Source organism: Electrophorus electricus, chromosome 22 (assembly GCF_041902795.1).
Source record: "Electrophorus electricus isolate QZ-2024a chromosome 22, ASM4190279v1, whole genome shotgun sequence".
Taxonomy (NCBI): Eukaryota; Metazoa; Chordata; class Actinopteri; order Gymnotiformes; family Gymnotidae; genus Electrophorus; species Electrophorus electricus.
This window is the reverse complement of record NC_137518.1, coordinates 1530834-1545173: the sequence shown is the minus strand read 5'-3', so window position 1 is coordinate 1545173 and position 14340 is coordinate 1530834. Positions and strand designations below refer to the sequence as shown.

The 14340-nt window shown below is 44.5% G+C and overlaps 1 protein-coding gene across 2 annotated transcripts; it reads right to left on the bottom strand.

The window, feature by feature from the left end:
* Positions 1-163: 163 nt before the first annotated feature.
* etnk2 (ethanolamine kinase 2) lies at positions 164-12275 on the bottom strand. 2 transcript variants are annotated; one of them, XM_027025062.3, is made up of 8 exons: positions 11943-12273; positions 9103-9362; positions 8355-8495; positions 5547-5689; positions 5239-5322; positions 4934-5094; positions 4674-4747; positions 164-3209 (listed from the first exon to the last, which is right to left on the bottom strand). In XM_027025062.3, the coding sequence occupies exons 1-8, from the start codon at positions 12087-12089 to the stop codon at positions 3137-3139; spliced, it is 1083 nt and encodes a 360-aa protein (XP_026880863.2). In that variant the 5' UTR covers positions 12090-12273; the 3' UTR covers positions 164-3136. The 2 variants fall into 2 exon arrangements, with proteins under 2 accessions (XP_026880863.2, XP_081561727.1); XM_081705601.1 differs by lacking the exon at positions 8355-8495 and having other exon boundaries at positions 11943-12275.
* Between the last annotated feature and the right edge of the window lie 2065 nt (positions 12276-14340).

Sequence of the window (14340 nt, the reverse complement as noted above, 5' to 3'; positions counted from 1 at the left end):
CGCAGTGCTCGTTATTCACATGACACGTGATGGTGCATTCTGCATCGCTACAAATGTACGAAAGCTTACTGAAATGATCGGTATTACAATATATATGGGAATTAAAAATTGCATTATAAATATTTTAAAACAGCTGGAAAAATAAATAAATAAACCCTAAACATTTAGATACAGAGAGCATTTTAATGGAAATATTTGTGAACAAAATGCAAAATTACTCTCCCCAGCACTTGAGGATAAGTGAAAAGGGTCATTGTACAGTACAGTATTTTATTTTTCCACACTATTTCACAGTATATACACATTTCCTTCTCCATCACCAGCACCCGTCACCACGGAACGCTGCCGCCCTCTACTGGTGGAGGACGACACACACACACACACACACACACACACACACACACACACACACACACACACACACACACACACACACACACACACACACACACACACACACACACACACACACACACATCCTCATATTGCATCATGCGGATATCAACGCAACACTAGATTCAGTCCAATTCAGGCAACTGCAAGTACAAAAAGTTAAAATATATATATGCCTACAGACATTAAGGAAAACACAATGTTATATGTACATCGTTTCAAGTCAGATCAGTACATTCACAACATAATCTCAAAACTGCAAGCAGTGAAAAAAAATCATTTGGTATGTTCAGAAGACAGAAGATCAGGGGAAAATATAAATGACATCTGTAAACGTTCCTTCCAACAGTCAGTCACAGAAAAGAAATGCTTACCAGATCATTTAAAACTGTAAGCAGAGTAGGTTCTAAACACTACCAGAACAGTGCTATTTCAGGTACATGTTGGCATCCCAAAAAACCTTCAAGGTTTGGACCTTCAAGACACTGAATTCACAATGTACTTCCAGAACACTCCTCACCACAAGGAAACACCAGACAATGAAGTGTCAACAGGCAGGAATCCCTTAGCATTAGCTGGAAAGGAGCCAAAGAAAAAACAACATTAAAAGAACCTCTACTTGACACCCCAATTACACCTTTGTTAGTTGTTACAGCTGTTTTTGGTTCTTCCTTCAATACATACACACACACGCACGCACAGTGTAACTTTCGGTAGGTGTAAGCGTATGCTGGACATTGACCAGGAACACCCAAGTCACACTGGCATGTTTACATGGAAACCTCATCGTGAATCTGGACTCCAGTGACCCTGATGAGGAATTCTAAAGATATCAAGACACTCGGCACACAGCATTCATGGAACATTTCATAAAAAACAAACTGCAAAGCTTCCCATCATAAAACGTGCCATTTCCGCACGCTTTTGTTTGCAGAAGGCGAGAGAACGTTGAGCTGCACTAAACTCTAGTGGCAGATCCAGGGCCGTTTGGGAGCATTAGTGACTCACCAGCTACAAAATTATTCATGCTGTTGCCAAGAGGCCTCTGGGCTCCGGTTGTTGCCTGGGGCTTCAGCCGTTTCATTATTAACCAGTGACGCGGCTTAGGAGTCCTCAGCAGCAGGTAGGCAGGACATCCATGGCTAGCTCCAGCCCAGAGACGCCTGAAAGAGACCCTTTAAAACCAGGGTCTTTGTGCAGGTTTGAAAATGGTGTGGGGGTTGAGTAAGCTGGGGATGAGGAGGAGGAGGAGGACATGGAGGTTGGGAGGTGCTGGAAGGAGCTCCAGTGCAAGATGACTCTGAAAGCGGCTCAGAACGCGGCGCGAGGGGAACGCGAGGTTTAGCATGGACTTGACTAACGCACACCAAGGTTACATCGGGATTAATTATACAATCAAACGCAATAATTACATTAATTCACACTGGAGATGAGCTCTCGGAAAGAGTTCAACAATGAGCTTTGCTGCTGCCCAGTCTGTGAGGCTTGGTTAGAAGATGGATGAAATGGTTAGACCATTATACCAATGGTTTAAAGCCATTATGTGCAAACACATAGGAGAAACATGAAAGAACATAGATACTGAGGACAGAAAGGGCACTTAGACAAGGTACTAACAAAGCCATGAAAGGCCTCCAACAAGGAAGACCATTTCAAATCTGGTACTTGCACAGATGGCAGTGAGAGGTCCATCAGCCCAAGTGGAGTTACGTTTGTCTGACGCCATAGAAACGGTAACCATGGATCTAATGTTTGAGAAAGATGAGAATGTTTGAGAAGACATTCCAAAGACTTAACATCTGTTCACCTGGATCAATTCATGCAACATCCTTTTATTAACCTTTTCGTTTTCCTCTTTTGAGGAAATTGCCGGGCAGCTTGGACACTGTTGGACAGGTGTAGCGAGAGATTACACATTAGAAAAAACAAGTCAAGGACAGAGTGGATGACGCTTTTTTTTTTTTTTTTTAGTCAGCCAGTATGGCGATGGCCAGGCGATACAAAGGTGAAGGGTGAGAGGGCTGAGGGGTGAGAAGCTGGGAGTTTCCACCACCTGTGCAGAGCTGCTCATTACCATAAAAGAAGCACGGACCTGGGAAGGGCATGGAATACCGCAAGGCTCCCTGCCCCTCAGGCAGAAAAGCGTTGGCCAGGCTCACCGCACCTTTATAAGAGCTACGTCCGGTGTGGCTTACTGTCTTTAAAGTTTGGGAGGCAGCAGGAGTCAACGCGGCAGTCTTGGTTCTGCTCAGGAAAGTTGCCGATATGGTCACTGCACTGTCAAACACCTTTTAGAATAGGCTGCCAGGTGTGCATGCACTCTCTCGCTCGCACGCAGAAAAGCCCATGGCAATCTTAAAACAGTTCTACTCGCATGGGGTCATCTGCTCAGTACGTTGTTATCTGTTTATGGTGGAAAGTCACAGGAAAGTTTAGGTAACTACAATTGAAAGTAAAAATGGGAAACAAAATTAAATAAATAGCTAAACCCCACCCCGCCCCAAACAGAAGTGCATAATGTGGTGGAATCTTGACAGACCAGAAGTAAAGACACAAAAGGCAGACTGAGTTTGTCACTACCGAATGACCGAAGACTGGTTCTAGCCAACTGGTTGGAAAGACACGTCTGCCTTTCAAATTCACCTGCGTACCTGCCCTCGCTGTACCCCAAGCCCCTCCCCCCCGGTGAAAAGTGCCTTTGATTCCAGGGTCAAAGTGTCAGCGTGCCAGTGCTCCCTTCCTCTCACTCCGGGATCTTGAGGGTCATTACCATGGGCTTGGTCTTAAAGTACTGATTAAAACGCAGCACAGCATACCTGAGAGAGAGAGAGAGAGAGAGAGAGAGAGAGAGAGAGAGAGAGAGTTGTGAAGGGTGATAATGGCTGAGATGGTGCCGACATCCACCTTCAGCCCAAACCAACCACACTTGATGCCGCCCACGGAGACAATCAGATGGATCAGGAGTGACAAGTTCTGACCACAGCTAAACCGTGCAGGGTGGTGGGTCTCCTGGACCCGCTGAGCTCTGGTGTGGCACATCTTTTTTTGAAAACCCTCCAGTATTCAGTGAAAAACCCACCAAATCCTGTCTAATCCTGTGCCAGCGCCTCAACCGGCGTGGGGATGGTATACTCAGGCGGGGTTGTTCCCGTCGCTGGGAGTAAGCTGAAGGTGAAGGAGAGCGTGTGACTGACGCGGAGGATTGGTGGGCCCATGCCAGCGAGCTCTGCAGGGTCTCGTGCCTTCAAAACAGACAGTGGGGGCTTTTCCTGACAGTAGCCCCAGATGTCCACACAGGCTTTTGTGAACCGCTGTAGAGGAGCTTCAGAGAACAGCATCCCCACCCTCCCCCGCCCGCGCCACACTGAAGGTCCTGCAGCAGTGAACATCTCAGGTGGAAAGGCAGTAGCTAAGGACATCCTGTAGCACTCAGCATTTCACTTGGTGAAAAGCATTGTCTGAGGTCTTTTTTTTTTTTAATACCGAATTTCTTAGTTCACAAATACAACTAAATAAAACACACACACAAAAACAACACAAATCAAATCAAACCAGAGACATCATATAAAGTATAATCAAACACTAGATTAATGGCAGAACATGATTACAATTCATTCTCCATCCTGTTTATCAAAAGCCTGTTCATCAAACAACCAGAACACAAACGTCTCTTCCAGGGTTCCACTCTAAGCCAAATGCCATTTTGGTAAAAGGCAACTAAAAAACAAACCAAACTAAAATTACCTGACATTCCATGACTTGACCCCAAAATATGATCAAATACCCTGACTTTCCATGTCTGGAATAGTGTTGTAAAAATTTCAAGATATTTCAGAAATTCCATGACTAGAGTGAACCCTGCACTTCCCCCGTTCAGCAAGCAGAGCTCACACATTGCACTGTTCCTAAACTTCAGTTTCACGGCGTTCATTTCTAGGGCTTTTCGTATAATTCCAATTTCTGTACCGGTTGGGCAGAAACATCATAACTGCCACAGGTGATATCACAGTTGGTCACATGACCATATTATATTATTTCTCTGTTCAATTCCAGCTGCTTTAATAAATTGTCAGCCTGACCTTACGTGAATGTAAAAAACAAAAAAACAAACACTTGTTAGACATGTTGACTTAAGCTTTTGAACTTTACACTACTGTTAAACTCTTTATTCCTGTACCTAGTGAGATCATTCTTCTCCACATAATTGGAAAGTGCTTTGATCATTTTTTCCCCCCCCAGTGATAGTCACTCAGGATGGAAGGAGTGCTGGGGAAACTTACCCGAGAAAGTCAAAGTCGATAGACGAGTACTTGGCCTGGATAAGAGCCCAGAAACCCCAGAAGAAGTGTGATGCCTATGAAAAGAAAGACACAAAGGGTTAATGCCAAAGCCATTCGAAATCCTCCCTCCCTCACACAGACACACACGTTTAGACACTCGTATGCATAGACACTGTCCCCTTCATCTCCTAAGGTCAAGGATTCCATCTGCCGCGTGCGATCAACTTCCTGTGTGCCCCTCTGCCTCACATGGAGCTCACCAGGGAGAACTTGTTGACCTGCACGTAGAGGGCCTCCAGCTCCTGCTCGCTCACATCTGCCCCCTTCTTGGTAAAGAGCTTGTAAGTCTTCAGGTAGGTGCGGAGCCAGTCCAGCTGCATCTGCCGGCTGGGGTACAAACTGTAGTCCAGCTGGCTCATACCTGCTCCCCACCAACACACACACACACACACACACACACACACACACACACAGTGTGTACTTACTTTATGAGGCAAACGCTCACCATCAAAGACCACCAGGTCTCACGTGATTAGTCCAGGTTCGTTATTCTCCAGGTCCTCACCTGCAAATTCGTTGAAGTGGTTCCCGATGTCAAAGGCCTGGTAGTTATAGCTTGAGTACTCGTAGTCAATGAACCGAACGTAACCTGGCAACGCAGCAACAGAAAACAGGAGGGGGAAAGGGGAAAAAAACAACAAAAAAAAAAACGTTAAAGGAAGTTTGAAACGGAGGGAAACTCAAAACTCTGCAGAGTTCTCAGGCAGGAAGCATGACTTTAGGAGGGGAAACATCACATGACCATTGGCCATGACCCACAAAGCTTCACTTCAAAGAGTGTGGTGTGTGCACACAGAGCTGAGAGACGCCCACCTTCCTTCACGTTGTGAATGATGTTTTTGCAGAGCAGGTCGTTGTGGCAGAGGACCACAGGTGAGCCCAGCTGTGACAGGTGCTGCTGCATCCAGGCCATCTCCTCCTCCAGCACTTCCTTACTGGGGACTTCCTCTCGGATTCTGGGGAAGGAAATGGGAGATGAAGTGGTCGAGGCCTTCCCAGCACACACCTGGCCTTTCCGGCTCCAACCTGGCACCGCATGCACGATGGGACACAGCTGCTCATCCTGCACAGGACCCCTCCTCTGGTCAGACAAATCTAAACTACTGTCAAGGATCTGCTGGCATTCCGAAGTCATCATATTCCTTTAGTAAGCATAGCAAAAATAATCCACTTCACCAATATGCTAGCATGTGTGACCACAGCTTTTGAGGCATTTCCCATCTGACCTGCAAGACGTGTACTGAAAACATTCTGCGTGATTGAGTTGAGTCACCCCCCCCCCCCCCATATTGGTTCTTATTTTATGGTAACCATAAAAAAAAACCACACTCCCTCTTAAATGATCCTAATACAGTTTTAAACTGAAATGGCACACAGGCCGGTTGGCTTGTTTTCATTAAAGCAATGCAAGTCTCTTAAAAAGAAACAAGTTCATACACAAGACAATTTAGGGCAAAATCCTAACAGACAAGCAATAAGAGATATAAATGCTAGAACAGCAACGTAATGCTGTCCCTGAGTGTGTTAACCAAACTGAAAGCCTGCCCGAACAGGCCTCTGTTTAAATGTGTCTAAAGTCATGGCACTTTGAGGGTCCCCTGACAGCTGGTTCCATATAAGAGCTTTACAGATGCTTAATGCTACATGGTTATGCTTAGTGTCCATCTTAGGCATGACTGACTGATGAATTTCTAGTGATCTGAGAGACCTGCTCAAACTACACTGCTTGAGCCCCTCAGGTACACTGACCTAAATCATTTAGTGCTTTACAGGTGAGTGACAGTAGTTGGTATGTTCTGGATTTAAGAGTCAGGGTGATGATTAAATTTTTTTGCTTCTCATGAGAAACTCTAGCAGATGCATTTTGAATCAGATGAACTCTGGTAAGGAGACAATTACAGTAATTAAATCCTGCTAGAAATAAATGCCTGGATGAGTTTCCCAAGGTCTTGCTTAGATCAGGTCATTTGTTTATATTTTTGAGGTGATAGAATGCTTAACTGAGTGAGTGCTTTGAATCAACTGCTAGGATTGATATCAGAGTTCAGTGAGAACGCTGGAGAAGAAGGACAGGGAGTCGCTGTCTCTCTTTCTTCCCAAATAAAATGACATTAGCTTTATCTTTACATAACTGCAGGTTGTTCTGGCACATCCAGACAGTACTGCATAGCCGTGGGAAGATGGCCAGAGGGGAAACATATGCAACAGAAAAACCACAGAGCAAGAACCCAACCCTGCTTAAGAAGTTAGAAATAAATAAGGACGGAAGGAAGTTTAAAAAAAACAAACAAAAAAACCCAATCAATCAATCAATGAATCAGGTAAATTTTGGTCAACTTTCCAACTTGACAAAATGGCAGCATAATGCAGTGCCCAGTTTCTTAACACACACTCTCCTTCCCTTTCAAGAACAGTCATTTCGAGTCTCCCTCTTGCCTACTTTCTAGAAGAGGTCAATCGTTGTGAATATACAAGGTGGGGCTGTGGTGTACATTACCCGTTCGGTCACTGAACGAAGGACTCTGGCTGAGCCAATCAGAGCCTGGGAGAACTCTCCCTTGGTAATAGGCTTAATCTTATCCAGGGATTGCTGGCGTCAGCAAACCCATGGGCAATTAACGGCCCGCCCTCTCGCTCTATTGGATTGAGGCGGGTGGAAATTGCCCTTTGACCTTAATCTGAGATCTGCTTCATCATCACAGGTGAGCCATGGGGAACGACAGAAAACAGGCATGAAGGCAGGAAACGCAGGTCTGCATGCCCTTGACACCGGGGCAAGGGCCGCAAGGCGAAGGTGTAGAATGAAGAACGGATTGACCAGGCCTGACACAAACCTCCATCACAGCCAGTTCAGTTGATAAGAGAATGAGATAACAACACCCCATCTGTTTATCCTCTCTTTTACATTAAACAGTGTGCTGAACCACCACTAAATAACTACCCATATTTGTCTTACAGTGGGGGCAGAATACAAAAGGTGGGATTTGCCTAGACCTGATCCTAGACCAGTGATAGAGGCAGTATAGAGCTTGTGTAGAGGGTCTCAGGATCCTGAAAATGGGCTGGAACCAGATGGCCTAATAACTGGTATCTGCCTCTGATAAACGATGTTGTTTTGCATGGCGGTTCATGAAAAATGGCCTCAAGCAAACATTTGATCCACAGGGTGGTTACAAGAACTGTTGGAATGGCCATACAGGTGCACTTATTCTGACAATGACCGTGGTACTGGTAGTTCTGATGGGTGAGGGACAGGTAATCTAGACCACTCAGACAGTGGGAGACACTGGATATGAGGGGAAACTAAAGCTTAACGCAGACTTCCAGTTTAGACTGAGGATTTAATGAATGTGATTTTGATATAAATAAAAAACAGAAAAGAAAACAATTATGAGAATTGTATGAGAATAGGCACAAGAACCCTCGAGCCAAATTACCGTTTTGTATTGAATTCACAAACACTTCCCTCAACAAACAGAACTAAGATCTCTATGGCACTCAGTGGTACCAAGCAGGGAGAATCAGTGCACCCTGGGACAGGGGACACACACGACAGCTTAGCCGATTACTGAAGGAATGGCCAGCTGCAGCCCCAGTGCTCACTGGAGTGTCCAGGCTTACCTGGCGTTGGAGGCCTGGTCGGTGAACTCGGTGGCTACCAGGGAGAAATACTTGCGCATCTTAATCCACAGGTTGGGTTTGGGGACACAGCCATTGTGGGCGTGGATGGCATGGATGCGAGCCATCTCTCCAGCGATAAGCCTAGGGACACACACGAAGACAAGAGTGATTGGTGTCTGAGTCGCGGGCGGCCAAACGAAGCACCGGTCTGCTGAAAAAGCAGGCAGAGTAGGGTTTACTGTGCAAAGTAGGGTTTACTGTGAGAAAGAGGAACACTAAATGAACACAAGCAGTGTGGCACAAGGAAAATCTCTTGTTGAATATTTCCATAGAGGCCATCTCAGATCCCGTGGATGTTTCTCCTTGGACACAACGATGGCCAATTCACAGACCATATGTCAGTCTACATGTGTAAAGCGAAATCTACTGTTCTGTAGGGTGTAATTCCCACGCGAGCGCAGCACCTCTGACTATGTAATGAAAGCATTCAACCTGGCACTGCAGTCATGGGCAGGACTCCAAGAGGAGGGCTAGGAGCAACCTGCTAGAGGGCTAATACATACACCAGAGCCTGCTGGGACATCAGTATTGCAAGGGTCGACATCTTTCACAAATAACAACTGACAAGAGACATGCCATGCAACCCTATCGGAAGGTGTGTACCACAAGCTTTGAAACATTTAAGTACAGCCGCATGTCCGTCCACAAGACTACACTAGCCACCGTCCCTTGCACTGGCCCAGCTCACCTAAGCAGCACGGGGTCCCGAACGTCCTGCGTGCCGAGGGCGTCGCCCTGCATGAACTCGTAGCAGATGCCGTTGTGGAAGGTGCAGTAAAGGCGTGGGGCGCAGCCATTGGCATGCAACACCTGGAAGCTCTTCAGCTCGTTGTCACGGTCCACGATCAGCTCCGTCTTGTTGCCATACACCCTCACTAGCACCACGTCCTCCGGACTCTCCTCCACGTAACATCCCACAAGTTTGTTGGTTGTACCGTCGGTGAAAAGCTGGAGAGACATGCGCGATAAAACATAAACCTTCAAAACTTTTGAATGTTTTAAGCGCAGTTAAACTAGAAATGCATGCATTATGGCCTAGATTACATTTTTAAAAAGGTTTTTACTCATTAATAACAGTCCAAATAATTTGGTCTACAGTTGAGTACTATGCTTTAATGCGGTATCTGGGGGAAACTGGCAAAACCTAAATGTGTTCAGTGTTTTCAGTGAAACGTCCAGCGAAAGAGACCGACAGTCCACATCACTGGCCTCGCCGCCCATCACAGCATTTCTGACATTCCTGAAAGGGTTGCACATAAAGATCACACAGTGGGGACGGACCACCAGCCCTGGATAGAGCAGCCTACTATTTTAACGGATCTATGCAGGAGCAGACACAATGAGGACAGAGATACCTGCCATCTTTTGGACAAAAACAAAAGACACTGGATATATCCTGTCATGTTACCTGAGAAGCATTATGCATTTCAAACAGGCATTAGCTCATGAAACAGGGTAGTAAACCACCGATACGCTTATTTATGTTTGTTTATCCAAGTCAAATAATCAAGCAAATGGATTCACCTTAAAAAAAAAAAAAACTGCCAAATGGCAGTGAATAGCATTGTTAATGCAGCTCAGTGTTTTTGGGGCGTGGTACCACAGGACATTACAACGACACATGGAGAAAGACCCTGGATTACAGATAACCATGTAGATGGTAAATATTTACAAACTGATTCCTTTCCTGGTCAGATAGCTCAGACAATAATCTCACATGCCCCACCTCTCGGCACCACCTTCAGACAGGTCATGTGACCACTATCACCTTGCCTCTTCTAACTGTCCAGTGATGAAGGTGACCATCTGGAGGAAATTTAACTCACCAATCTCCTGAAAGGTGATCCCTCATGGCCTGGTGCCACATGTCAACAGGACACTTTCATACCAGGACATCTACTCTATTTCAAAACCCACAGAAGCCAGAGTCTTTTTTTAATGAATAGATGTTTATTTAGATGTCTGGGAGGAACAGGCAGGACTAGGACCACTAATCCCAGTATGGAAACAGCCTTAAATCTTTGACTGTGGCACTTGTGCCAGTTTAGCTGCAGGGAACTCGGATACCCAGTTAAAACATCATCTACAAATTCCTACTAAGTTACTCTGACATTGTACTACAAAAGTAAATTAAAATAGCCACATAAGCAGTGACACAGACCTTTACCTAGATGCAGACCATAAAAAGACAGGGAATAAGTGTGGCAATTAAATTATGCTTGCAACTAGTGCACCTGTAATTTTGAGGACTTGCAAGGATGTCACTGCAGCAGTTTATCTAAACTATCTGCTGAGTGCAGCCGATTATGTCTTCTGAACAGATATTATACACACTTGTTTATAAAAATCCATGATGTAAAGATAAACGATTATGAAGAATACGAATAATTATTTTAGTTTTATAGAAGACTGAACCACCAGCAGGAGTCATCTGTGTCCGTGGTGTTTTGTTCAGGAAATATGGGCTGGTTTCTGTTGCTTGGCATTTTGCTATTCAAATCCATTCAAGCCCAAATCAACAGCTGCCAACCCTCCATAAAATGAACAGAAGTAGAATTACCAACATTACCTTAAAAAACCGAATAACTTTACTAATGGGAAAGGATAATGCAACTGCCCAAACTATAGTGGAATCAATTATTCTTTTATAAAAGAATATATATAGGACAGCGCCTAAATCATAAGTACAGTGTTTGGGCTTATCCATAAGATCTATTTACATCATACAAATCTCAAAGTGCCAAGTCATTTGCTGAATGCCAAGGCAGACCAAGTCGGTGCGTCTAACATGGTGCAAACGAGCAGATCCATGGTGGTAAAAGCCGGGCAGCTTTAGGGCTAGCAGCATAATCGTTCATTGAGTATCACGTTTTTTTTAGCCTTATATTCATCCATTCACGGTAAAACACACTGCAAGCTTGGCGGATTATTAAAATACCTGAACCACCCGGCAACTGGGTGAAATGGGCTAGAGCCTCATCAGGTCACTGGTTATCTGACCTACAGCTAATAACCTAACTAGCAAAGACTCTACACCGGCTTCATTTATCTCGGTCGACTTGACTGTTCGGCGGTGAAAGTGGTGTAAATGTAGACACGCACAGTAAAACTCAGCTACAGCAAAAGCCATTTCTGACGCGAAGGCTTCGGTTGCTAAGCTAACGTCAACATGGCTAAGCTAAGCTAGCTCATTCTCGAACGGTCTTTAACGTTAGCCAAGAAAACTTGGCTTTATTAAAACCTTTAATAAAACCTAGCTTTATTAAAACCTTATTAAAACCTGGCTTTATTAAAACCTGTATTAAAACCTGGCTTGACTAAAAGCGCTGGGACGTTAGCTGACTCACTGACGTTAGCGCGCCAGTCATGGACGGAGTCTAATTTTGTTTTATACAATATGGACAAATTCCAGATGTGTAACCTAAAGAAGGGAACAGCTAGACACGTTAGTGAAGGGGAGCCTGAAGTGTAGCTAGGAAGCGAGTTCTCTCGTTTGAATCCCGATTCCCCGTGGCGGCGCTAACCTACCTTGGTCTTCACAAGGCTGGTGTCCCAGGCTGGCCGCAGCTCCTTGATCAGGCGCAGAGCTCCGTCTGTAACGTTGTGCTCATCCACATATATTGGGAATTTTCTTATTACCGGCGAGCCCACGGGCACGTGTATCTCCGTCTCCATTATATGACTTATTTTTCCTTCTCGAATAAGTAACACTGGCCGATATCACCGCACCTTTTACTTCAAAGTGAAGAAACCACTCGACCACTGGACGGTAGGCAGCGTGTCCTGTAGCACCAGCTGTCTCTCCTGCACTGCGGTGTCTTACGATAGGCGATAACGGGACGGGGTGGGGGGGAATGCCGGTGGCGCTCCGTTCAGTCGTGGCAGTGAATGGCGCGGCGTTCTCGACGTCCCGCCCTCACCGGATCACCCGAGCGCCGCTCACAGGAGGAGGACAGGCGTGGCGCACGCCCACCGTGCACGCCCACCGCGCACGCCCACACACCCATTACGCATTGCTACAACGCTGAAGCGATATTTTTGTAATAGCGCTGTATGCGTGAAGAACCGCAAAACGCCAGTGGTTTGACTTGTCCAAGAAATAAGCGGGTCCGTTTATCACAGTCCTCTGGTCTTAGTTAACGTGGTCTGTTTTTCTTAACGTAAAAAACCCTTACGTTTATGTAATATAACTGTTTTCGTCAGCATAGTTTTGTATTTATTGGATATAAACGAGAGCATTTAGAATACTCCAGGTTTTAGAACATTTTATAATGTTTTATAACGTTTTTATGCCCTTCTGTCTTTTTATGTCTATACGTTTTGGGGCTTTAATATAAACTAATATTAGTCTCATATATATATATATATATATATATATATATATATATATATATATATATATATATATATATATATAGCATTCTTAAAGTAAATCGATAAAGATTGTTAAACAACCCTGATCATAGTTAAATAATTCATTAGTCCAAATTAGAATTGGACTTGGTCTACTATTACATCATGGAAATTAGCCTAGAGGACTCTTATTATGTAGTCTGTAGTAGCCTTTACGGATCGTGTGGCGCAGTCATTTTTCTGCGCACTTTTTAAACGTTCCAGGTCCCCGAGGAGCGACTCGTTTGATTGCCTGTTTGATTGTTTGTTTAATAGTTATTGGCCCAAAGTGCCATCTAGTGGCTAAGACTCGTTACAACCGTAGGACCACGTGTCCCGAAGCCTAGTCCTACTAAACTCCGGGTGCCGTTACGTTGCACAGACTAAACACGACTCTGCAGAGTTCTGTCACTGAATCTGTTGCAGATTACTGCTCATGTCAAGCCACATTGAAAAGAATTCTAAAATTAAAATGTCATACAATAAGAACAGATACAAAAGCATAATTATTTTTAAAAATCCAGTATACACGGGTATAGTGCTGAATTTAAATAGCTATTTCCATTAAAGGTTAATATGAAATGGTGTAAAAGTCATTACATCACGTCAGGTGTAGCACACTATACAGGACCTAGGGACGCGTGTCTGGTTTATCCTAAATTTGTCAAGTGATCCAAGGATTAAAAACAAATTCCATCCGTTTCATAGTCTACGCTGCGTTACGTTTAATGTCGTTGTTCACACAATCGGCCACTAGGGGTCCTTCATCGTTTATCGAAATGACTAATGATCCCGCAGTATGAGCTGGCCTCTAAGTATATTGGCTCAAAAAACCCTCCTCACTTAAGCACAACTTGCATAACTTTCACAGCAATCAGAGTTAAAACGTCAGTAACTACAAGCAGGTCGGTAAATATCGTAGAGCCTATGTTCTTTGTCATCAAGTCTACAGGACACACCAAGATTTTTAAAATCACTACAAACTCATTGAAACCCATTTTAATCTACAAATCCTGTCTGTGTTTATATGCATTTAATACTTGCTCTCATTTACAAAATGTGAAAATGTACAAAAATGTAATACTGTTACTTAATGCAGACATTCTTGGTCTGGTTCTGAGGACCACCTCACCCTCACTATATTGTTTGTTTTATGTAGGCTGCCAAAACCTAAACCAAATAATCAGGCTTTTTGCAAGGCCTTGACTACCTGGTGGAGAATGGCTGGGGAAAGAACCAGAGAGCATTCTGAAGACTGGGTTTGGGGCCTGAGATCTAGGGATATTAGGACACAGTAGATTAATTAATGCATTTCGTTGTGTTAAAGGGCTATAGCTCATATGTATATAAGAGACTGTGCACATTAAAAGACAACTCATGCTTTCACTCTTGCAGTTACATGTCTCTGTGTTCTGTTTCCTCTTTAGTTCTGTTCAATTATTCTTTGAGAATGTTGCTTCAGAGGTGTCTGTGTGTGTGTGTGTGTGTGTGTGTGGCAAGGAGGGTGGGGTGCAGTGTGGGGTGGTACTGTGGG